The 19,895-nt window shown below is 40.0% G+C and overlaps 1 protein-coding gene across 3 annotated transcripts in view; it reads left to right on the top strand.

The window, feature by feature from the left end:
* PRKAR2B (protein kinase cAMP-dependent type II regulatory subunit beta) overlaps positions 1 to 19,895 on the top strand; it is a 182,225-nt gene that overhangs the window by 66,021 nt on the left and 96,309 nt on the right. For 2 of the 3 annotated variants that reach the window (XM_079930911.1, XM_079930910.1), the window contains exon 1: positions 4,795 to 5,365. The exons of the other annotated variant lie outside the window; for it this stretch is intronic. In XM_079930911.1, the coding sequence (XP_079787037.1) occupies positions 5,065 to 5,365 (301 nt within the window). In that variant the 5' untranslated portion in view covers positions 4,795 to 5,064. Of the gene's footprint in view, positions 1 to 4,794; positions 5,366 to 19,895 lie in introns of those variants that run through there. 3 annotated transcript variants of the gene reach the window in all.

The following is a 19,895-nucleotide window of genomic DNA, read 5'->3' as shown; positions in this document are numbered from 1 at the left end:
ACTTAGCATAACGTCCTCAAGGTTCATCCATGTTGTAGCATGTGGCAGAATTTCCTTCCTTTTGAAAGCTGAATAATTAAAATTTTTTATTGTTATGTAAAATTTTTATTATGGTTCTTTTGTCCTTATGAGTTTATAGTTTTATTTTCCCCATTCCTTTAGCCATTATTTTAGTAGAGTTTCAGGAAGCAGAGATAAACTTGAGAGTTCACCCTAGTCCTTAACAGGAAACCCACATTCTATTTATGCAACGTAGCATTTGAGGATCCATCCTCTATTGCTTTTGAGAATCTCTTTAACTTTGCAAGAGCCCTTAAAGGAGAACAGAATAATGAAGTTGCTTTTAGTCCGCATTTAGCCAAAGAAAAACTTACGCTCTGACGTTAAGCAAAAAAGTTACTTCAAACAGTTGTTTTCTCAGAACGCACATGGTATGTGTATAAACCCTTCCCTGGGGAATCTGGTGTAGAGGATCTCAAAGTGTGGTCCCTAGACCCACAGTATAAGCATCACCTGGGAGTTTGAGAGAAAAGCAAATTCTCAGGCTCCTCCTCAGACTTACTGAATCTGAAAATCTGGGGTATGGGCCAGCCACTGTATTTGAACAAGTCCTGCAAGTGTTTCTGGTGCTCCCTAGAGTTGGAGAACCATTGGTCTTCTAGAGGCAATCCTTTGAAAAGCTGCATCTAGAGATTAAACATTTTATCTTGTCTCAGTGCAAATGTTTACAAGATTTTCAGGCTATGAGGTGACCATCTTTTAGCATATAAGTGTGTGGTGCCTATACCACCGACAGTGCCCATGTTTGGGACTTCACTCTCTACTGAAGAGGCGGGCTTTGTCATGTATTCGTACTACCTAACCACTTTCTTTATTTTTTAGTATTTATTTATTTTTTTCTGTTTCCATTATGGTTTATTACAGGATATTGAATATATTTCCCTGTGCTATACAGTAGGACCTTGTTGTTTATCCATTCTATATATAATAGTTTGCATCTGCTAATCCCAAACTCCCAATCCAACCCTCCCCACCCTTCCCCCTTGGCAACCACAAGTCTGTTTTCTATGTCTATGAGTCTGTTTCTGTTTTGTGGATAAGTTCATCTGTGTCATATTTTAGATTCAACATTAGATATCATATGGTATTTGTCTTTGTCTGACTTACTTTGCTTAGTATGATAATCTCTAGTTGCATCCATGTAGCTGCACATGGCATTATTTCATTCTTTTTTATGGCTGAGTAATAGTCCATTGTGTGTATATGTGTGTGTGTGTGTACATATATATATATATATATATGTATATATACACACATATCACATCTTCTTTATCCATTCCTCTGTACCTGACCATTTTCTTATCCTGCACCCCACTGGCCACACTGACTGAACCAGGAGAGAACCTCTCACTCAGGCCAGCCAATCCCACTGGATTCTCTTGAGAATATGAACTAGAGACACCAAAACTGTAGTCAGTGCTGAACTGTTAAAGGTATATGAGACTAAGAGTGATAGCCACAGTGGGCCCTGCGCAAGCCCAGCCCCTGTGTCCTTTCAATTTACCTACTTTTTTTTTCCTTGAGTGGGTATGTATTTCTTGCACCAAAGAGGTTTGATCAGGATATATCTATTGATGTATTACATAATCAATAGTTAATATATGATTATTGAAGTGCTCTATAATTATAAGAAGTGCTGTATGATTGACTGGCCATAGTTATTATTATCCATTGTAAAGGTTGCCCAAACTATTGGCTTCTCCATGCTGTTGTCTTGTTTTAGCTGCAGCATATCAACAAACTGATGTCTCTGTCTAATATCTGTTTAATTTCCCATGTGCAAAAACAAATTTGGTAGCACTCTTATTTCATTCCAGTGCTGAACTCTGAGTCCTTTTGCAATTGCTTCTGATTCTCTGAGGAACTAGTGCAAATTGCTTTGTAAATCAACAACCAAAGAATCAATATCAATGATGTTCTTTTAAAGAAATCAAAGATAAATGGTCCTCATAAGTCACTGTCACTGTACTTCAACATTCAAAAGGAAATATTCTGAAAATGACAGCAAGGGAAATCATATAATATTACCAAAACAGTTATGGGATAGTGAATAAAGCCAGAATATGATTTGAGAAGTGAACGTTTGTTCTGAGAACAATATTAACATAATAGGAATATGAGGATCAAGCTTTACTTTTTCAGGCCATGGTTATTGATTTAAGAACGGACGCAAATAAAAATTGTTATCAGAGAGCTGTTTGCAAAGATGTTTTAAATCCAACATGTCTTCTTTTAATATTGTACTACTATAGAATATCCCAAGATGGAAGAGACCATATAGGTCATCTAATCCAATTATGCATTTCATGTTTGACTCACCTCTATACCCCTAAAAAAATGACAGCCACGTGACCCTGGCATTGTGGTTGATGACAGACCCATCTACCATGCTTCATACAGTAAATCTACGAAAAGGAATAATGGCATTTTGAAACACAAAATATAGGATGCTACTTTGAAATATGGCTCTTGTTAATGTTTGGGGAAGTAGTACTTTTTCTTCTGTCATTCCTGGGGGAAAGGGTGTTAAGCATTGTGGCAGACACCGATTATTGCTCCCAGAATTGGTTCTCCTGCATCTCCAAATGTTTGCTTGGCACAGGACTGCTCAAAATAAAGCTCAAATTCCCAAGCTTTCCTTATAGCCATGCATTTGAGTTACTATTGTTGTGGAAAGTAACAAATTACCTCAAAATGTAGAGGCTGAAAACAAGCTTTTTATTATGCTCAAAGATTTGGGATGGGGCATCACATGGCTGGCTGCTTCTGTCATGCTGGCACGACTTCTATCCATGCAGTCACAAGCCCACCCAGATTCAAGAGGAGGGCAATTAAGGCTTCAACTCTTGATGAGGGAGTGGCAAGGTCACACTGTTGAAGAGCACATGGCACAGGTGAGATTTCTGAAGCCACCTTTGGAAAATGCAATCTGTCACACCATAGGTGTGGCCGTTGACTAAGTTCTGGCCAAGAGGATATAAGAGGAATTGGTGTGTTTAACTTCCTGGAAGTGTCCTTAGATGGGGGATGTGTATGTGGTTGGAGGGGAGGTTCCCTTCTCTTTTCCACTTTCCTCTTGGCTGAAATATGGATGTAGAAGGAAGGTAGAGCAGCAATTTGGACAACAAATTTAGGATTACATAGCAACAAGCTGGAAGGAGGCTGGGTGCCTAATGATCCTAGAACCACCATGCCAGCCCTGAGCTGCTTGCATTTACATTACAGAGAAATAAACTTCTATCTTGTTTAAGCTACTATATTTTGTATTTTCTTGTTAATCTTAATAAAAACATCATCATAAATGAAGAAAGATGATGCAAACTTGTCTTAAATTATTGGGTCTATAAAGATAATAATGTTTATATGGTCTATATAATATTTATATGGTTAGAGTTTGACTAATATCATGGGCCATGAAGTGAGGATCATAGTATTTCATAAAAGCTTAATTCTTAAAATGCTTGACCCTTACCATTAGAAGTACCTTACTATATTTAAAAACAACATATTATTATGAAGTTAAAAAATGGAAATAAAGAAAACATTCACTCATGGAGTGAATATAAGTTGTGTCATAAACAAAGGATTAATGTCAAAATGTATTTTTATTAAAGGGACTAGTTTGTTACATCTTGATTTCTAGTCTTTGACGTTTCTGAACCATGTATGTACTTTTTTCTTTTTTTTTTTGTGGGTAGAAAGATAAGCTAAGTGAGCTTGCTATTGAGATATTTTATTTTACAATGATGGTCATGGTAAAAAATGATGTGTTTTAAAATACCGTTTAATTGGCAAAAGACATTTTCTAATTCAAAACCGGAAACATTCGCAGAATAAGCCTCGTTTCAAAGTCCAGGACTTCTTTAAAGCACACATCTCGAATTCTATTTCTCTTTAGAGTGAAGTACATATTCCTATTTTTGGATATATAATTCAAAACCACTGAAAGCGTAAGGGAACTTTTTAAAAATAAACAATAACAGTTTAATCAGGTAAAGGTTTTTTTGCTTAAGGGCCATCTGTCCTGACACTGACATTTTATTCAAATTGCTGCACCATCCTGTTTGAAGGGCATCGACTGACTTTAAGTGCCTCACAATAAATGGCACATTTGTCTTAACAAGTAGTAACTGCATAGAGTGGACAATGGGATAGTATCAGTGAAGCAAAACAATAAAACAGGATGGATGGAGAAAGACTGGATAAAATGTGGCGAAAAAAAAAGAAAGGTGTCACAAAGATGGGGCATTATTTCTTTGTCCAAAAGATAACCAGTACCACTATACGACTTTAAACAAAAGACATCACCCACACTTATCAATCCAACTAGATTCTCGGAGGAAAGTGAAATGCCGCTACCGAGGTGGAGGCCGAAGTTTCAGGGCAAATCGAGTGGCGCCAGCTCTGCGTGGACTCCGTTGGTGAATGACGCGTGGGAATTCTGCCGAGTGGCCCGCCCGCTCCGGGGCGTGCGGACAGGTGGACGGCCAGGCGCGCCTGGGCCGGGGGATGACCCGGGGGATGGCCCCCGCCCCCGCCCCGACCGCGCCCCTAGCAGCGCGCCCAGCCAGCCAGCCGGCGCCCGCCTGCGTTTTCAGTCCCTCAGCTGTCCAGGCACCCGGCGCCCGCAGGCGGAGGTTGCCATGGTTTCCTGGGGTCACGTGGGGCGCGCCGGCGCCCCCTCCCGCGCTCCGCTGCGGGGCGGGCGCGGGGGCGGGGCGGCCCAGGAAGGGGAAAGGAGCGGCCGCGGTGGGAGCGGGAGGAGCTGGAGATGCTTCCAGCTCTCCCGAGGCCGTGCTCGTTTAGCCACCGCAGCCGCACGGAGCAGCCGCGCGACGGGAGCCGCGGGCCGGGCCAGCCGGGCCTCCGGGGCCCAGTGCGCCGCGTTCGCAGCGGGTAGCGCAGCCAGCGTCGTCTCCGCTCGCTCGGCGGCCGAGGGGCCCGAGACCGGTCCGGGGAGGGGGCGAGGGCGACGCCCCGGCGCCCGTTGGCAGGGGAGGCAGGATGAGCATCGAGATTCCGGCGGGACTGACGGAGCTGCTGCAGGGCTTCACGGTGGAGGTGCTGAGGCACCAGCCCGCGGACCTGCTGGAGTTCGCGCTGCAGCACTTCACGCGCCTGCAGGAGGAGAACGAGCGCAAAGGCGCCGCGCGCTTCGGCCATGAGGGCAGGACCTGGGGGGACGCGGGCGCCGCCGGCGGGGGCGGTACCCCCAGCAGGGGGGTCAACTTCGCCGAGGAGCCCATGCACAGCGGCTCGGAGAACGGCGAGGAGGAGGAGGCCACAGACGCAGGAGCGTTCAACGGTAAGGAACCGACCCCCGCGCGCCCCCTCCCACCCCCGCCGCTCCCCCTCGGCTCTTCGATCCCGCAGCTCGGCTCAGCCACCTCTCCCCGCCTTCCCCACCTTCCCTACCTTCCCTTCGCGCCCACCCCCTCAGCATCCATTTCTGTCTCTCCCGCTCGCCCACCTTCCTACTCCGCGCTCTCGTTGTGCCCTCCCCCTCGTCCCCTCCTCTGGAGGTGGGGAGCCCAAAGGTGAGGCTTCTCTGCCCACCCGCCCCCTCTCGTCCTGGGCTCGGAGGCAGAGGCCGGCCAGTTTGGGGTGGGCATCTGAGAAACAACTTTCACTGGGGTTGGAGAAATTTCCCTTGACGGATGTCACTGTGCATAAATGAAGCTGGCCCACTTGGCGTCCTCTTTCAGCCGTTATATTTATTAATGGAGTGTCCAAAGCGAAAAGGCGAGCGGTGTTCAATCGGATTGGCTTTACTGTTGTTAGGACGGCAGATTCACTAAAAGGAGCATGAAATTGGACCCACGGGGCAGAACAAAATTTATGGTGATAGCTTTGGCATTCTTGGAAACAGTCATCTATTATTTTCCAATTTAGCAATACCGCGTTGTACTATTTTGGGACACACAACAAAGGATCCCGTTTAGCCTGCAGTCCGTGGGGTGTTTGGAATGAGGAAACGAGCTAATGGTTTGCTTTTTATTTGAAACAAATATTGAATGATTTGGTGCCTTAAAAAAAAAAAAGTGTGTGAAAAACACTGTAGGAAGTTCTGAAAGCTTGTCGGTTGTCTTTAGAATGAAAAGCCAGTGAGTAATTGTAAGGACTGTGCCAGATACTGAAGCTAGTAAGAATGAATGGGAAAGAAAAAGGGATTTTCTCAAATAATTGCTCCTGGCAGGTCCTACCTCTTCTGCTTATAACCCTCTTTCTCTGACACACGCAGACACACTTACACATTAACAGCCTTCTGTATTTACACAACGTGCCTAAATCCCATCTTTGTGGCATCCCAAGCTAAAATACCCGGGTGTGCAAATGTGCAAGTGCTTTTTCTTTGTGGTGTAAGGCAACCATGCAGTCAGCATCGCACCGGCTTTTATTTATTTACACTTCTTGTGGTTTGTGTGTCCGCAGTGCATTTCATATAATGAAACCATTTTAAAGTGTCATTTCCTTATATATGTTCCTAGGAAGCTGTTTCTTTTCTTTGCAAAATTGTTGAAAAGTGTTATAAAATTAAGGTATTTTTAGTTTGTCTAAAGCAATCATAAAAAGCACTGGAAATTAGTGCTCTCTGAAGATAAACGGAAGATTGTTACTTTAAAATTTTTAATTTTGGACTTTTTAGTGTTTTCAGGGGTAGGATAATCATAGTCTTCATTGTTCATTTTGCAGAAGAATTTAATCGAATACTTTTCTTATTAGAAATGAGAAAAGGATAAAAGAGTACATATTTTAAACAGATGGGCAGGAGAAGCCAATGATGAATGACACAGAAGGGGTAGAGACATCTAATATATACTTCTTTTATGCTCCTGAGACACACATGAACACATGAGTACATTCACATGCACACGGACACACACAAAGAAAAAAAAAGGACTAGTTTCCCAGATTGGAGAAAAGCAAAGACTAAGGGACTTGATAAAGAACGTATATTCGTTCAGTACAATATATTGTTAGTATAAGTAAAATATTTTGTTTGTATAATGTTTTTGAAGTACTTTGCATTTATGATTCTGTTTTCTCTTTACAACAATGTAGATTATACACAGAACAGATTCGATTTTTGTTTTGCAATGAAATAGGCCGTTAAGTTCTGAGTGGTAAGGATCATTTTATATGGTTTTATGGTCTCCAAAGCACCTTTATTGTAAAAATTACTCAGTGTGAGTTTTACTAAATATTTGTTAACCAATTGCCCTATTTATTCCCCATTCCTACCCGCCAAAGACTGTTCTGACTGCAACCAATTTGATCATTTTCCAGTGCACACATATGCATATACGTATAACAGAAACTTTGGTGATGTACTTCCCTTTTCTAGGTGTAGTAAAAAATATCTGTTTAGGGTATTTTCTATTCTAATCAATTCTCTCTTAATTTTTTTAAAGTAAATTGTGAGACCCCCAGTTTAAAGAGAATTTTAGACTACCAAGGGTTGGCAAACTGTTGGTAAAGGGCCAGAAAGTAAATATTTTAGGCTTTGTGAGCAATGTATGGTCTCCATTGCATATTCCTCCTCTTCTTTTTTTTTTTTTTTTTTAAACTGCCCTTTAAACACATATCCCTTCTGGAGGTTAAGGTTGTACAAAACTGGCCACAGACCAAGGCCATAGTTTGCCAACCCTCGGTCAGAGGGGAAGAAAAAGTCAAAATAATGCCATTGCGGGGCGGGGAGGGGGGAAACAATAGGAATGAGCCTATCAGTTTAATGTCTAGGTCTAAAAAAGTGCTAGAATATAAAAAATACCAGATACTGGGTAATCCTCCTGTTACAGTAAAGAATTAGAAAAGTAAGTACTAAAGAAGAGTAAAGTACTAGAAGACAAGTCTTAATTTACTGAGACATAGCACAAGACCAAGTGGATCAATCAATCATTCTTAAACTTTGTATACATCTCAAGGATGTTTGATTCAGAAATGAACATTACCTCGTACTATTCTTGGAGAGCTTTTTTGAATAGGTTGGGGTGGACATCAGGTTTCTTTTTTTTGTTTTTTTTGCAGACATCCCAGCTCTTTCTGATATCTACAGTTCCCTGACCACACTTTGAGATATATTGGTCAACAGATAATGATGATTATAATATCACTTTCTCTTATTAACAGTTTAAAAATAGCTGCCATTTATTGACATTCACTGTGCTAGGCACTATCTGAATGTTTTAATTCATTATCCCAGCTTTATAAGAAAGATGAGACAGACTGTCACTTGCCCAGTGTTTCACAGCTAGTGTGCTGCAGGGATTGGAACACCTGTGGGCCTGGCTCCATCCCTGTGCTCTTAAGTTCCAGATTTTATCTCTGGAAGGGGGTGGGGCTGGCATCACTTGAGCATCCCTTGTATGTCAAGCTCTACTTGAGGTCCTTAATGTGTTTTATCTTTAAGGCTCAGAAAAATTAACTTGTCCAAGGTCACACATAGGACTAGTAAGCAGCAGAGCCTGGTTTCTTACTCACATCTCTCTGACCCACGACCATCAGAGGTTTCTTTCTTAATGGAATTTGTATGATGGGCTGACTCACAGGTCAGGTTTTCCTGGTTATTTTTCCAGTAATGGTGATAAATTTGCTTTGATTGATTCATACCCACTCTCATGAATTCCTTAGGACAATGTATTTGTCGATGGTATTTGTGAGAGGTTGGGCAAAAAGGCAAGTTTTTGACCGTGAAGCTGGTGCCCATTGACTCACATAGAGGGATCAAGCATATGACCTTGAACTCATAGTATGGTGGTTGAATCAAGCAAGTGAACCAGGGTTTGGGACCATGGCCACCGATGGCCCTAGGCCAAAAGTCAGATGGGTGAAGGTGGTCTTGACTTCTCTCCTACCTTTCCAAAGGATTCCTTCCTCTGCTGATTGCTTTCCAATTCCCCTTGTATTCTTTTCTAATTTTATCACTTCTAATGTTTACTTTCAGTTTGCTGTCAATTCTTGTTAAAAGGGCAACCGTTAGGTGTTAGAATGGCATATGGCGATCCCCTTTCTGGGGGAAAGAAGCTATAATGGAGTCTCTGCCTCCCTCTTCCCCATCCTACAGAAAGCGAATATAACATGACATGTCTCTTCTGCAAGGGCAGTGTCCCCAGGCTTGGAATTTATTAGGAGGGTTACAGTAAGCCAAAGAGTTGGAATCAGTACCAATTTGGAGTGGAATCTGTGGTAATTAATACAGGCATCATAGTGAGATCTTGTGTTGCTCAATTATTTCTTCAGTGAAATGGCTGAAATTATAAAATGAAGTAAATAAAATTCTCAGTTGACAAGTAGTCAGTAACAAATTACATATGGATATACGAAGAGCAATCAAACTGGAAGAAAAATAAACAACTATAAAATATGGAAGACCTATTGTTCTGTATTATGGAAGGCAAAGATCTGGAGTTCAAAGTGGGTACACAAGGCAAAAATATAGAACCATAGCTTATAAGCAAGCATGTCAAAGGTATATAAATAGAAATTTAGCATGTAAAATCTGTGACTTAATCCTCTTAACTCTGATTTACGTCAAATGTTTTTGGAGAACTTTATCTACCTTTGCATTTTTACAGTTTAAGGGGATTGTGGAGACTTTACCAGAGATCCTGAAAATTATGCAAAATATTGGGAAGTTGGAGCTTATGGTGGGAGATTAAGGGAACAAAGGTATTTATCATGAGAGGAAATGGTTGAAAGAGAGTTAAGAGTAACATTCATGTGTCTGAGAAGTTTTCTTAGAGGATTCTGAGCAAATATTCTTCATCTCTGTTATATACAGAATTAGAAGACTTAAGCTTCATTGTAACTTGAAGAATAAAAGTCAGAAATTCATCTGTCTGAAATGGCGTATGTGGTCTTCCAAAAATGAGGTGGCAAAGCAGGCGGGGTAATAGATTGACTTTTCAAGAATCTGCTGTGAAAATGTTCTTAAGCTTGTTCATACTGGGAGTGAAAAAATAGGTTGATCTGTATGTTGCATTCATGGCCTAATTGACAGCAGGAAACTGTAGAGAGTAATAATCATAGCTTTAAAGGAGTGTTGCTTTGGCCGATTTTTTAGGCCCACTTCTATGGGCCCTTATTTAAGAACTTGCTCTCTCGATGGCTATTAGAGACTGTTGTGGGACAAGGCAGCCAATCCTTAGCTCTTGCCTCCTACTTCATGTAGCTGTCAACATATGACTAAAGAAAGACATTTATTCTAGTGGTGGTACTTATGCAATGGACTGAAAGTTAAAATATCTTTTTAATATATTATGAAACTCTTAAATCCATTTAATCGGTTTGAAGAACGTGCATGGAAGTCAGTTTTGGGGGGTTAACTTTAAATTCAGACAACATCTATTTTCTTTTATGTATGAGGCACTGTGTGAGGCATGTTGACATGTTATCATAGTAACAGTGCCTGCCTCGTGAAGTTGTTAGCGAGGATAAATGGAGTAATATTGGCAAGGTCCTTACTGATAGCGCACCCAGCAAGCGCTGATTACCTGTTAAACAAATGATCTCATTTATAAGAAGTATTCCAGAAACGTGTTCTTTCTGAGTTGCAATTTCATTGTGCTTGGTGGAGATGAATCTAACGTTTGCACTTTATAGAAAGATGAAGTAGGAAATGAGCTTACTGGGCAGTTCCTCTTAGGATTTAATGTGAAGTTATGTTGCATAGTAATAAAACCAACATCCTTTCAGCTGATAATTTGTAGCTAAGCACACCAGGATTTTGTAATTAATGAGACTTTGTGGTCTTTGGCTATTACAAATTTATATAGTAGTTTTAAATCCTCCTGAAGTGGATTACATCCTTCGTGACAATGGCTAAAATGTTGAAGCCATTATTTTATTTATGAGCTTAAAACAGTAACGTTAGAGAAGATTTTAAAAATATTTTGAGTTGTAGATGGTAATTGTGATTTTTCAAAGAAGAACAGTTAAGAACATTATTCATTTTAATAGTAGTATTAAATGGATTGCTTTAGGAATTGAAATTGGGAAATCAAAGGATTTTGAAAGAGTGTCATTTCTCAAACTCTTATCCATCTATTACTTTAAACTTTGGGAAGAGGGAGGGAGGGGAGGGATGGAGGGATGGGAAGAGAGAGAAGGCGGAAGAGAGGAGTAAAATTAGTTGGAACTTGTGAAGGGTTCTTTGAGTAACTTACACCTTTTCTGAAGGGATGGCAGAGAATGAAAATACCTGAACAAAAATTGAAGCACTGGATACTTTCATATCTTAAAAATCAAACTCTTTAGCTATTATTTAATGTAAGAGCATTATAAGCTTTCCATTTGAAGACATGTAAGTAAGCTTTCCATTTGAGGTCACACGTAAAGTGATGTACTGTATCTGGGTGGGACAGAGTAAATATTTAATGGTTATTTATTGTTGCGAATCTCACTCCATGGATTCCAGTATATTTCCAGCTGTCAAGGTTTTGTTCATAGCTGTGTCAAAAAACAAATGTGTTTCTTTTTCAGCTGTACTAACAAGAGACCTTTGAAATTGTCAAGGAGGAGTTTATTTGTGATCCATTAAAAAAGCCACTTAATGAGAGTAGTAGCAATAGGGAAGGCCTGCGGTGGAGGTTGGGGTTGATGGGGGCGAGGGTTCAGAGAATGTGATTGAATGACTGAGCTTGGGGTCGGCCTTAGCAGTATCAAGAGTCACAGAGTAAAGGGGCCAGAGACCTGGGTTAGCCCATGAGGAGGAGGAATGTGTATAAGTTGGGAAGTGGGATGCTGGGCTCATTCACTCACTGCAGACATATTTATAGAGAGCCAACTCCTTCCTTTTTTTTATTTTTAAGAAAAAAGAAATAATTATTCTCTTAAGTTTACTATCTCTAGACTTCTTAAGAAACAATCCTTTTGTCAGAGACTGTCTCATAGATAGAATATGTTGTCTATTTCGCTTAACAGATGGAGCAGCTGAAAGCCAGAGACGTTCCTTGCCCAGATTTAGTCTGCTTTGGTCTTTTTGTTCATAGAATTATCACAATTTGTGTGCTGTTTATATTAACTTACATACTATGAATCCTTTCTGTCTTCCATCAGGGTGATAGATAAGGTCTAAAAGTCTAGGCTAAAGAGAAGTACTTTTGTTCTTTTGCCTTCAGAATTACCAATTTTTTTTTCTCTTTGATTTTTTTCATTGAGGTGAAATCTAGCATTAGGTTTTATTTTTGTATCAATTGCTTAAGAAGAGACAATGGAAAAGAAAAAAGAGTGCAGTGACTTTTCTGAGGTGGATGATTCTGATGATTCTGCAGTGACTTTTCTGAGGTGGATTATTGTCATCGTGTTCTTGGTCCTGTTCTTATTGTCCTTCCGCCTTATCCTTGCCGTTTAGTTGTGGTTGGGTTGGTCCCAAAACCCCATGTAAAAACCTCACTGTGATACTGATCATTATCTTTACTTTATGGGAGTTTTTGTGTTTCGGAAATTCAAAATGACTCAGACTGTTCCATTATGTAATTATTTTGTGGAAAGAATTTGAGCTAAAATTTTCAGGTCATGGCTTACATGAAAACAAAACAATCTAAAAAAATCAGAAATATAAACACAGTTGGTGTAACATTTATAAATGTTTCAGCAATAGGCTCTGCCATGTGTAGCTTAATATGTTTGGAAACTAAAAAAAAAAACCATCATTCCAGTTGCTACTGTTTAAAAAATGTTTCTGTGTTTTACAAAAAGACAAAAGGTCAAAATATAAACACATGTTCTACATAAAAGTGAAGCCAAGAAGATACACTGAATGCAGTGATTCCGGTATCCGTTTGGCTGGGGACTGACACTGTTTAATTTACATTAGCTGTTCTAAGACAAAACAGTTCATGCGAGTGATATTGAGGGGAATTTATTCTTTTTTTTGGATAAAAAAGAAGGAAAAAGCTTCCATTCGTTTAAATACATTTTAGTTAGACTCAAAAAGCATCTTTCCAAAAGGTTCTGAATTAATACATGACTCAGCTGTTTCATTTCAGTTGCTATAGAAAGCTAATGTTTGTTAAATGATATTCTTTTTATTTAATCATTGTTAACTTTTTTGGCTGCTTAAGTGCCAGATGCTGAATAAGGCTATTTATACATATCATTCAGCTCTCCCCAAAGTAAGTGGTAGAGTCAGGATTTGAACCTGACAGTCTGAGTTCAGAGCCCATCTCCTTAACCATGGTACACAGACTTCATTTTTAGTAACTCTTACAGCAGTAACATGGTTGAAAAGAACCACATATCAAAAAACAAGCTTCCAACTTTTCCCTCTAAAAATTTACAGCCTAGCTCAGCATTGATCTTTCCCTTTTACAATTTGTTTTTTCCGTCTGTTCTACACAAATTAGCACTTGGCATACTTTTTTTTTTTTTTAAAGAGAACCTTTATTTTATTTTATTTTGGCCGCGCCATGCAGCTTGCGGGATCTTAGTTCCCTGAGCAGGGATCAAACCCAGGCCCTCGGCGGTGGAAGTGCGGAGTCCTAACCACTGGACCGCAGGGGAAGTCCCAGCACTTCATATACTTTAGAAACTCAATAAAATGCTTATTTTAAAAATGAACACCTCATATACTGAGCTGTTTAATTCTCAAAACCTTTTTGATTATGTACAGTCATTAGCAAAATATATTTGAGTAGACATATCCCATGTATGTTTTTATAAATTTTGTGCATGTACCAGTATATTAGCTTACTATGTATATGAGAAAGCATCCCACAGTATAAATTTTGAAAGGGAGAAGTAACAAGTAATTGTAAGCAAGTTCTAATTTTTACTGCACCCTAAATGATTGCCTTATACTCTGCCTTGGGGTGCATGACCCCATTTTGGAGACCACAATCCTAACAGTAGAACTTAACCCATACTCTATTAATATGTAAGCTAGCTGTAGTAAACTTTGGCTTCCTCTTTTAAGCTCCTGGATTATAAAGGACCTGCAGGTAGGCAGGGTCCTAATGTGTGTGTGTGTGTCTTTTTTAATAGACATTCATTAGGTAATTGTTTGACTCAGCCAAACTTTGGCAGAATAAAGAGGAAAATTCTATCTTATGAAAAGGAAATAAAATCATGTTACCTGACAGGTAAGATCTAGGCTTTTTCTTTTAAATCTGTATTCCTGTCTGTACCTTGAACTTCAGACTCGATTATAGAGTACTCATGTCCTTGGTGCACATATTGGGGATGTGACAAACAGAATCATACCATGTTACAGGTGTTTAGTTAAGCTTAGTCATGGAAGTGCCAATCAGAATTAGAAGAAAATCTAAAGTTTAAAATAGTTTAAAAGATTAGGACCAGGCAACATCCTAAGGAAAAACATAAAATAAAATAGTTTAAAAGAAATGCAGTTACATAGGGTATCTGAGGAAGGCCATCTCTGGAGATGACAGTTCGTTAGGAGGTAGCCTTTTCACTATCTCCCTTTTCGTAACTTTTGAAAAAAGCTTGTCATATACTTGTATTACCTAGTAAATACATTTTAAGTGAAAAAAGACATGAAAGAAAGGCGATTCTTTTATAAACGTCTGGTGGGTAGTAGATAAAACACTATAGAGGCACACAGTATGGTTCGAAATTGATGTAGCCAAATATTCTTGCCTAAGTTATTCTCTTGGTCCTGGGTACCCAGTCCTCTTTCCTTAACTTTCTGCCAAAATCCCAGTTTTTCTCCAAAGGTTAGCTTACAGTTCACCCTACCAGAAAATCCTTACGAGATTCTCTGGTTGACATGAGTGGTGTCAAAATGGCAGGATGAACGTGCCCTACTTCAGAGTAAGCTTGGCGGATGTCACATGTTCCTGGCACAGGCAGGCAAGGAAACACAGGAATGAGCTCCCTCCCTCCAAGACTTTCCTGCACGCATCTCACTTGGCCCACAGAAGGTGCTCAAATACACTTTAAATTACCCTCAAGTTGAATACTGAATGTCTCATAATAGTAAATATCTATAAGTGTATATTTCTAAAGTGATTGAAACCTTCTTGGGCGCATAAATATTAAAAATAGCCTCCTGATAATCCTTTATATTGTTGCATTTTAAAATGTTTTCATGAAATATAAAAGCCTTAGCCTGTGTTCAGTTTCATAGGTTTAGACTTCATTATATTAAAAAAAAAAAAGGTGGCATATTATATTTTGGCCTGATATTTGATCACTCTGCCACAAGCAAAGACCACAAGTGCACAGGCTCGCCTTGCGGGTGAGGATTGCACATTCCCATCGAGGAGACGTTCTGACCCCCCTAAACTTCCCATGTCACTGCTTCTGCTTCTGTGAGCCCTGTGTTAAATCCCAAATGCCTCTATTGCCCTGAACCTGCTTTGTCCTGTTTTCTCTCTCCATCTTGCCTCATTCCTGCCACCTTGAAAGCAGGCTGTCTTCCTCCCTTTATTGCATGAATCCTGCTCACCACCCCCCCCCGCCCCCCCGCCCCGAGGTGAGCCCTCCAGTTTTAACTGTAGCTCCAGCGCAGACCTCTCGCCTTCAGATTTAGGTTGACATATCTCCCTGCTTACCAGCCACCTCTGCTTGCATCTTCTTCAGGCACCTCCAGATAATTTTGTCCTAAACTGAATGTGTTATCATCTACCTCTATTATTATTCTTTCCTACTCATGTTACTTTATTCCCGCCACTGATTTGATAAACACAGTCAATAGAACCCCTTTCCTCTGCCTCCTACTTCTTAAACCTGGTAGTTTATGGAAAACAAACAAAACAGTTTGCTTTTATTGCTGAAAATTTTTAAGTAGTGCTGAAAAATCAGCAACACTGGAAACTTTTTACAAATATGACTTCACTTTGGCGTAGGCTCTAGGTTTGAATCCTGACTCTGCCATTTATAACTTTTGGAACCTTAAACAAGTTACTTTACCATCTGTGCCTCAGTTTCCCCATCTGTGAAATGGGAATGATGGTAGTACTTACCTCAGAGGGTTCTGGTAAGAAAAAATGAATTGACAGTGTGTGGCATATACTAAGCCTTATATATGGGTTTGTTAAAAAAAGAAGAGAGGAAGGAAGAAAGAGAGGAAGGCAGGTTTTAGAAGTTAGAACCTGATGGTTTTTAAAAATGAAGGTTGATTTGAAATGTAAGAAACTAGAGATTGTTTTCAAGGCAGTGTGATAATAGTCCTTAAAGAAAATGTTATTAATGAAAAATATAAAAGTAAAGTCTTCAGATCTTTCAGCTAAGTGTTTCAAACGTTTAAAAAAAACCCTGCTCTTTTAAGTCTCAAGTCCTCCTTTAATTCCTTTGAAATACAAGGAAAATAGTCTGCCTTAAAAAAAATAAGGTTAAAAAAAAGCAACGGGATAAAGCTTTGCTTTGTTTGCACACCATCTTCTCCCTTGAGAACCAGTGTTTAACTGGTAGAATAAATAAATTTGTGTGTGCAGGATCTCCAAGTTTATGGTTTTATTCAAGTTTTAATAAGTTATTTTAAAACAAACTTGGGAAAGAGTAAGTAGGGATATTGAAAATAGTTACTTAATTTAAATGAGGCAGATGCTTATAGTAAAAAACATGAATATGTGCCTGAAATATAAATTAATTGGAAAAAATTGGTTGTATTAACTTGACAGCTTGTTGCCATTTCCTCATATCATAATATTTATGAAAGTAAGCTCATGGTGGGAGAAACTTTTTTTTTTTTTTTTTGGCGGTACGCGGGCCCCTCACTGTTGTGGCCTCTCCTGTTGCGGAGCACAGGCTCCGGACGCGCAGGCTCAGCAGTCATGACTCACGGGCCCAGCCGCTCCGCGGCATGTGGGATCTTCCCGGACCGGGGCACGAACCCGTGTCCCCTGCATCAGCAGGCGGACTCTCAACCACTACGCCACCAGGGAAGCCCGGGAGAAACTTTTATACCTAAGTTTTACATTAGAATGTGGTTTTATTCTGAAAACCCATCATTCTGTACTTGCTCCACTACAAATTGCTATCTTAATAGATTTCAAAAAAAAAAAAAAGACAGTTCTTTTGGATATCTTTGCTTTTACACAGAGTTATTCACAGGTCTTTGATTTTTTTTTAAGGTGTTATTGATTTTTTTTTTTTAAACCCCACATTTGTTTATTTATTTATTTTTGGCTGTGTTGGGTCTTTGTTTCTGTGCGAGGGCTTTCTCTAGTTGTGGCAAGTGGGGGCCACTCTTCATCGTGGTGCATGGGCCTCTCACTATCACGGCCTCTCTTGTTGCGGAGCACAGGCTCCAGACGCGCAGGCTCAGTAGTTGTGGCGCACAGGCTTAGCTGCTCCGCGGCATGTGGGATCTTCCCAGACCAGGGCTCAAATCCGTGTCCCCTGCATTAGCAGGCAGATTCTCAACCACTGTGCCACCAAGGGAAGCCCTGTCATTGATTTTTTAACGTTTGTTGTTTTTTTTTTTTAATTTTATTTTTGGCTGCATTGGGTCTTTTTGTTGCTGTGCATGGGCTTTCTCTAGTTGCAGCACACTGGTTTCTCATTGTGGTGGCTTCTTGTTGTGGACCATGGGCTCTAGGTGTGTGGGCTTCCGTAGTTGTGGCTCATGGGCTGTAGAGCGCAGGCTCAGTAGTTGTGACGCACGGGCGTAGTTGCTCTGTGGCGTGTGGGATCTTCCCGGACCAGGGCTTGACCACGTGTCCCCTGCATTGGCAGGCAGACTCTTTTTTTTTTTTTTGGCAGGCAGACTCTTAACCACTGTGCCACCAGGGAAGTCCTTGATATCTTATTTTACTGTCATTAGCAACAGTTTACCAACTAAGCAATATTATGATCTTTGATTCCTCATAATACCTTAAAATAATTTCCTTATAATTTCTTAAAAAGAATTCAGAAGGTATTTTAGTGTTCAGATTTTAAGAAAAATGCATTTGCAGAAAGGATATTTAGTGAAATATATTTTTGGAGCACATTTAGCATTAAAAGTGTACAAGACTTCGGTTATGCAAGATGAATGAGTTCTGGGATCTAATGTATATAGCGTGGTGACAGTTACCAATACTGTATTGTATACTTGAAATTTGCTGAGAGGATAGATCTTAAGTTAAATCTTAACACACACACACACACACACACACACACACACACAGAGTGGTGACTGTAGAGGTGATGGTTAAATTATTTAGCTTGATTGGGATGATCTTTTCACAGTGTATACATATATCAAAACATCAAGTTGCACACCTTAAATATACGTAATTTTTATATGTCAAAGGTAATAAAGTAAAAAAAAAAAAAAGCAGTGTGAATTAATCTGGTTGGGCTGATAGCATTGAGTATACTGAGAGATTTTTATCTCCGAAACCAAGCAGAGCAGAAGTTTTCTCTCTTTCCCTCTCTCCCTCTTCTTCCCTCTCCCTCCCTCCCTCCCTCTTCTCTTTTTTAAAAATTATGAAATATTTCCAATATACAGAAATGAACAGACACTAAATAAGGAACACTCACATGAGCCATCCCCTGTCTCTAACAGATTTTAACGCTTCAGTTTTTTTACTTTGAAGAAAATATCACATGTACAGTAGGAGTCTCCTTGGATACCCCTCTCTTATCCCGTTCTCTTAACTTCCTTCTCCATAGATACCCAGCACTATGATGAATTTGGTGTTTATATTTCCTATGTATGTTTTTGTATTCTTACTACAAAGGCATTTATTCATAGATTAGAAATAATGATATTTTGCATGTATTCAGAGTTCATATAAATTGTGCCACTTACGAAAGTTTCATTTATGTAAGTTATCATCCTTCAGCTTGTTTTTTTTTTTTTTTTTTCTTTTGCGGTACGCGGGCCTCTCACTGTTGTGGCCTCTCCCCGTTGCGGAGCACAGGCTCTGGACGCGCAGGCTCAGCGGCCATGGCCCACGGGCCCAGCCGCTCCGCAGCATGTGGGATCTTCCTGGACCGGGGCACGAACCCGCATTCCCTGCATCGGGAGGCAGACTCTCAACCACTGCGCTACCAGGGAAGCCCTAAGCAAATAATTTTTAAGAGTGTAAAGAGGTTTTGAGACCACAAAGTTTGAGGACTGCAGTTCTAGGGTATATACCTAAGCGTAGAAAGGCTGGTTGTAGGGAATGCCCAGCTTTCACTGCACGTCATATTGCCATATTTGCAAAGCTGTTATACTAGTTTATACTCTCAGCAGTGGTATAAGAGTTCTTGGTTCTCCACATTCAAGCGACCATTTGATATTGTCAGATCTTAACCATCTTTGCCAATGAGACAGATGTTAAATTGGAATCTCATTGTAAATTGAATATTCTTTTCCCTGCTTACTAGTGATCTTGACCATCTTTTTTATCTTCATTGATCATATCTCTAGTTCATCTTCTGTGAAAAAAGTTTTTTTTCTTGTCATTTTTCCTGTCTGTGTTGTTCTTACTGATTTGTAGGAGTGTCTCCTCTCCTCTCCTCTCCTCTCCTCTCTTCTCTCCTTTCCTTTCCCCTCTCTCCCTTCCATCCTGTCTCCCTGCCTCCCTCCTTCCCTTCCTTCCTTCCTTCCTTCCTTCCTTCCACATTCTGGTTACTAATCCTTTGTTGGTAACATGCATTGAAAAAAATTTTCTACCAGTTTTGGGCTTGTCTTTTCATTTTGTTTATGTAGGTTGAACAGAATTTCCTTTGTTTTCTCTTCCAGTGTTATTGAGATGTAATCGACATACAGCACTGTACAAGTTTAAGGTGTACAGCATAATGATCTGACTTAAGTACATCATGAAATGATGACCACAATAGGTTTAGTGAACATCCATCATCTCATATAGATGTAAAAGAAAAAGAAAAATGTATTTTTTCCTTGTGATGAGAACTCTTAGGATTTACTCTCTTAACAGCTTACATATGTAGCACAC

Source organism: Stenella coeruleoalba (assembly GCF_951394435.1).
Source record: "Stenella coeruleoalba genome assembly, chromosome: 9".
Lineage (NCBI taxonomy): Eukaryota > Metazoa > Chordata > Mammalia > Artiodactyla > Delphinidae > Stenella > Stenella coeruleoalba.
Note: the sequence above shows the minus strand (reverse complement) of the source record. Positions and strands in the feature narration are given on the sequence as shown.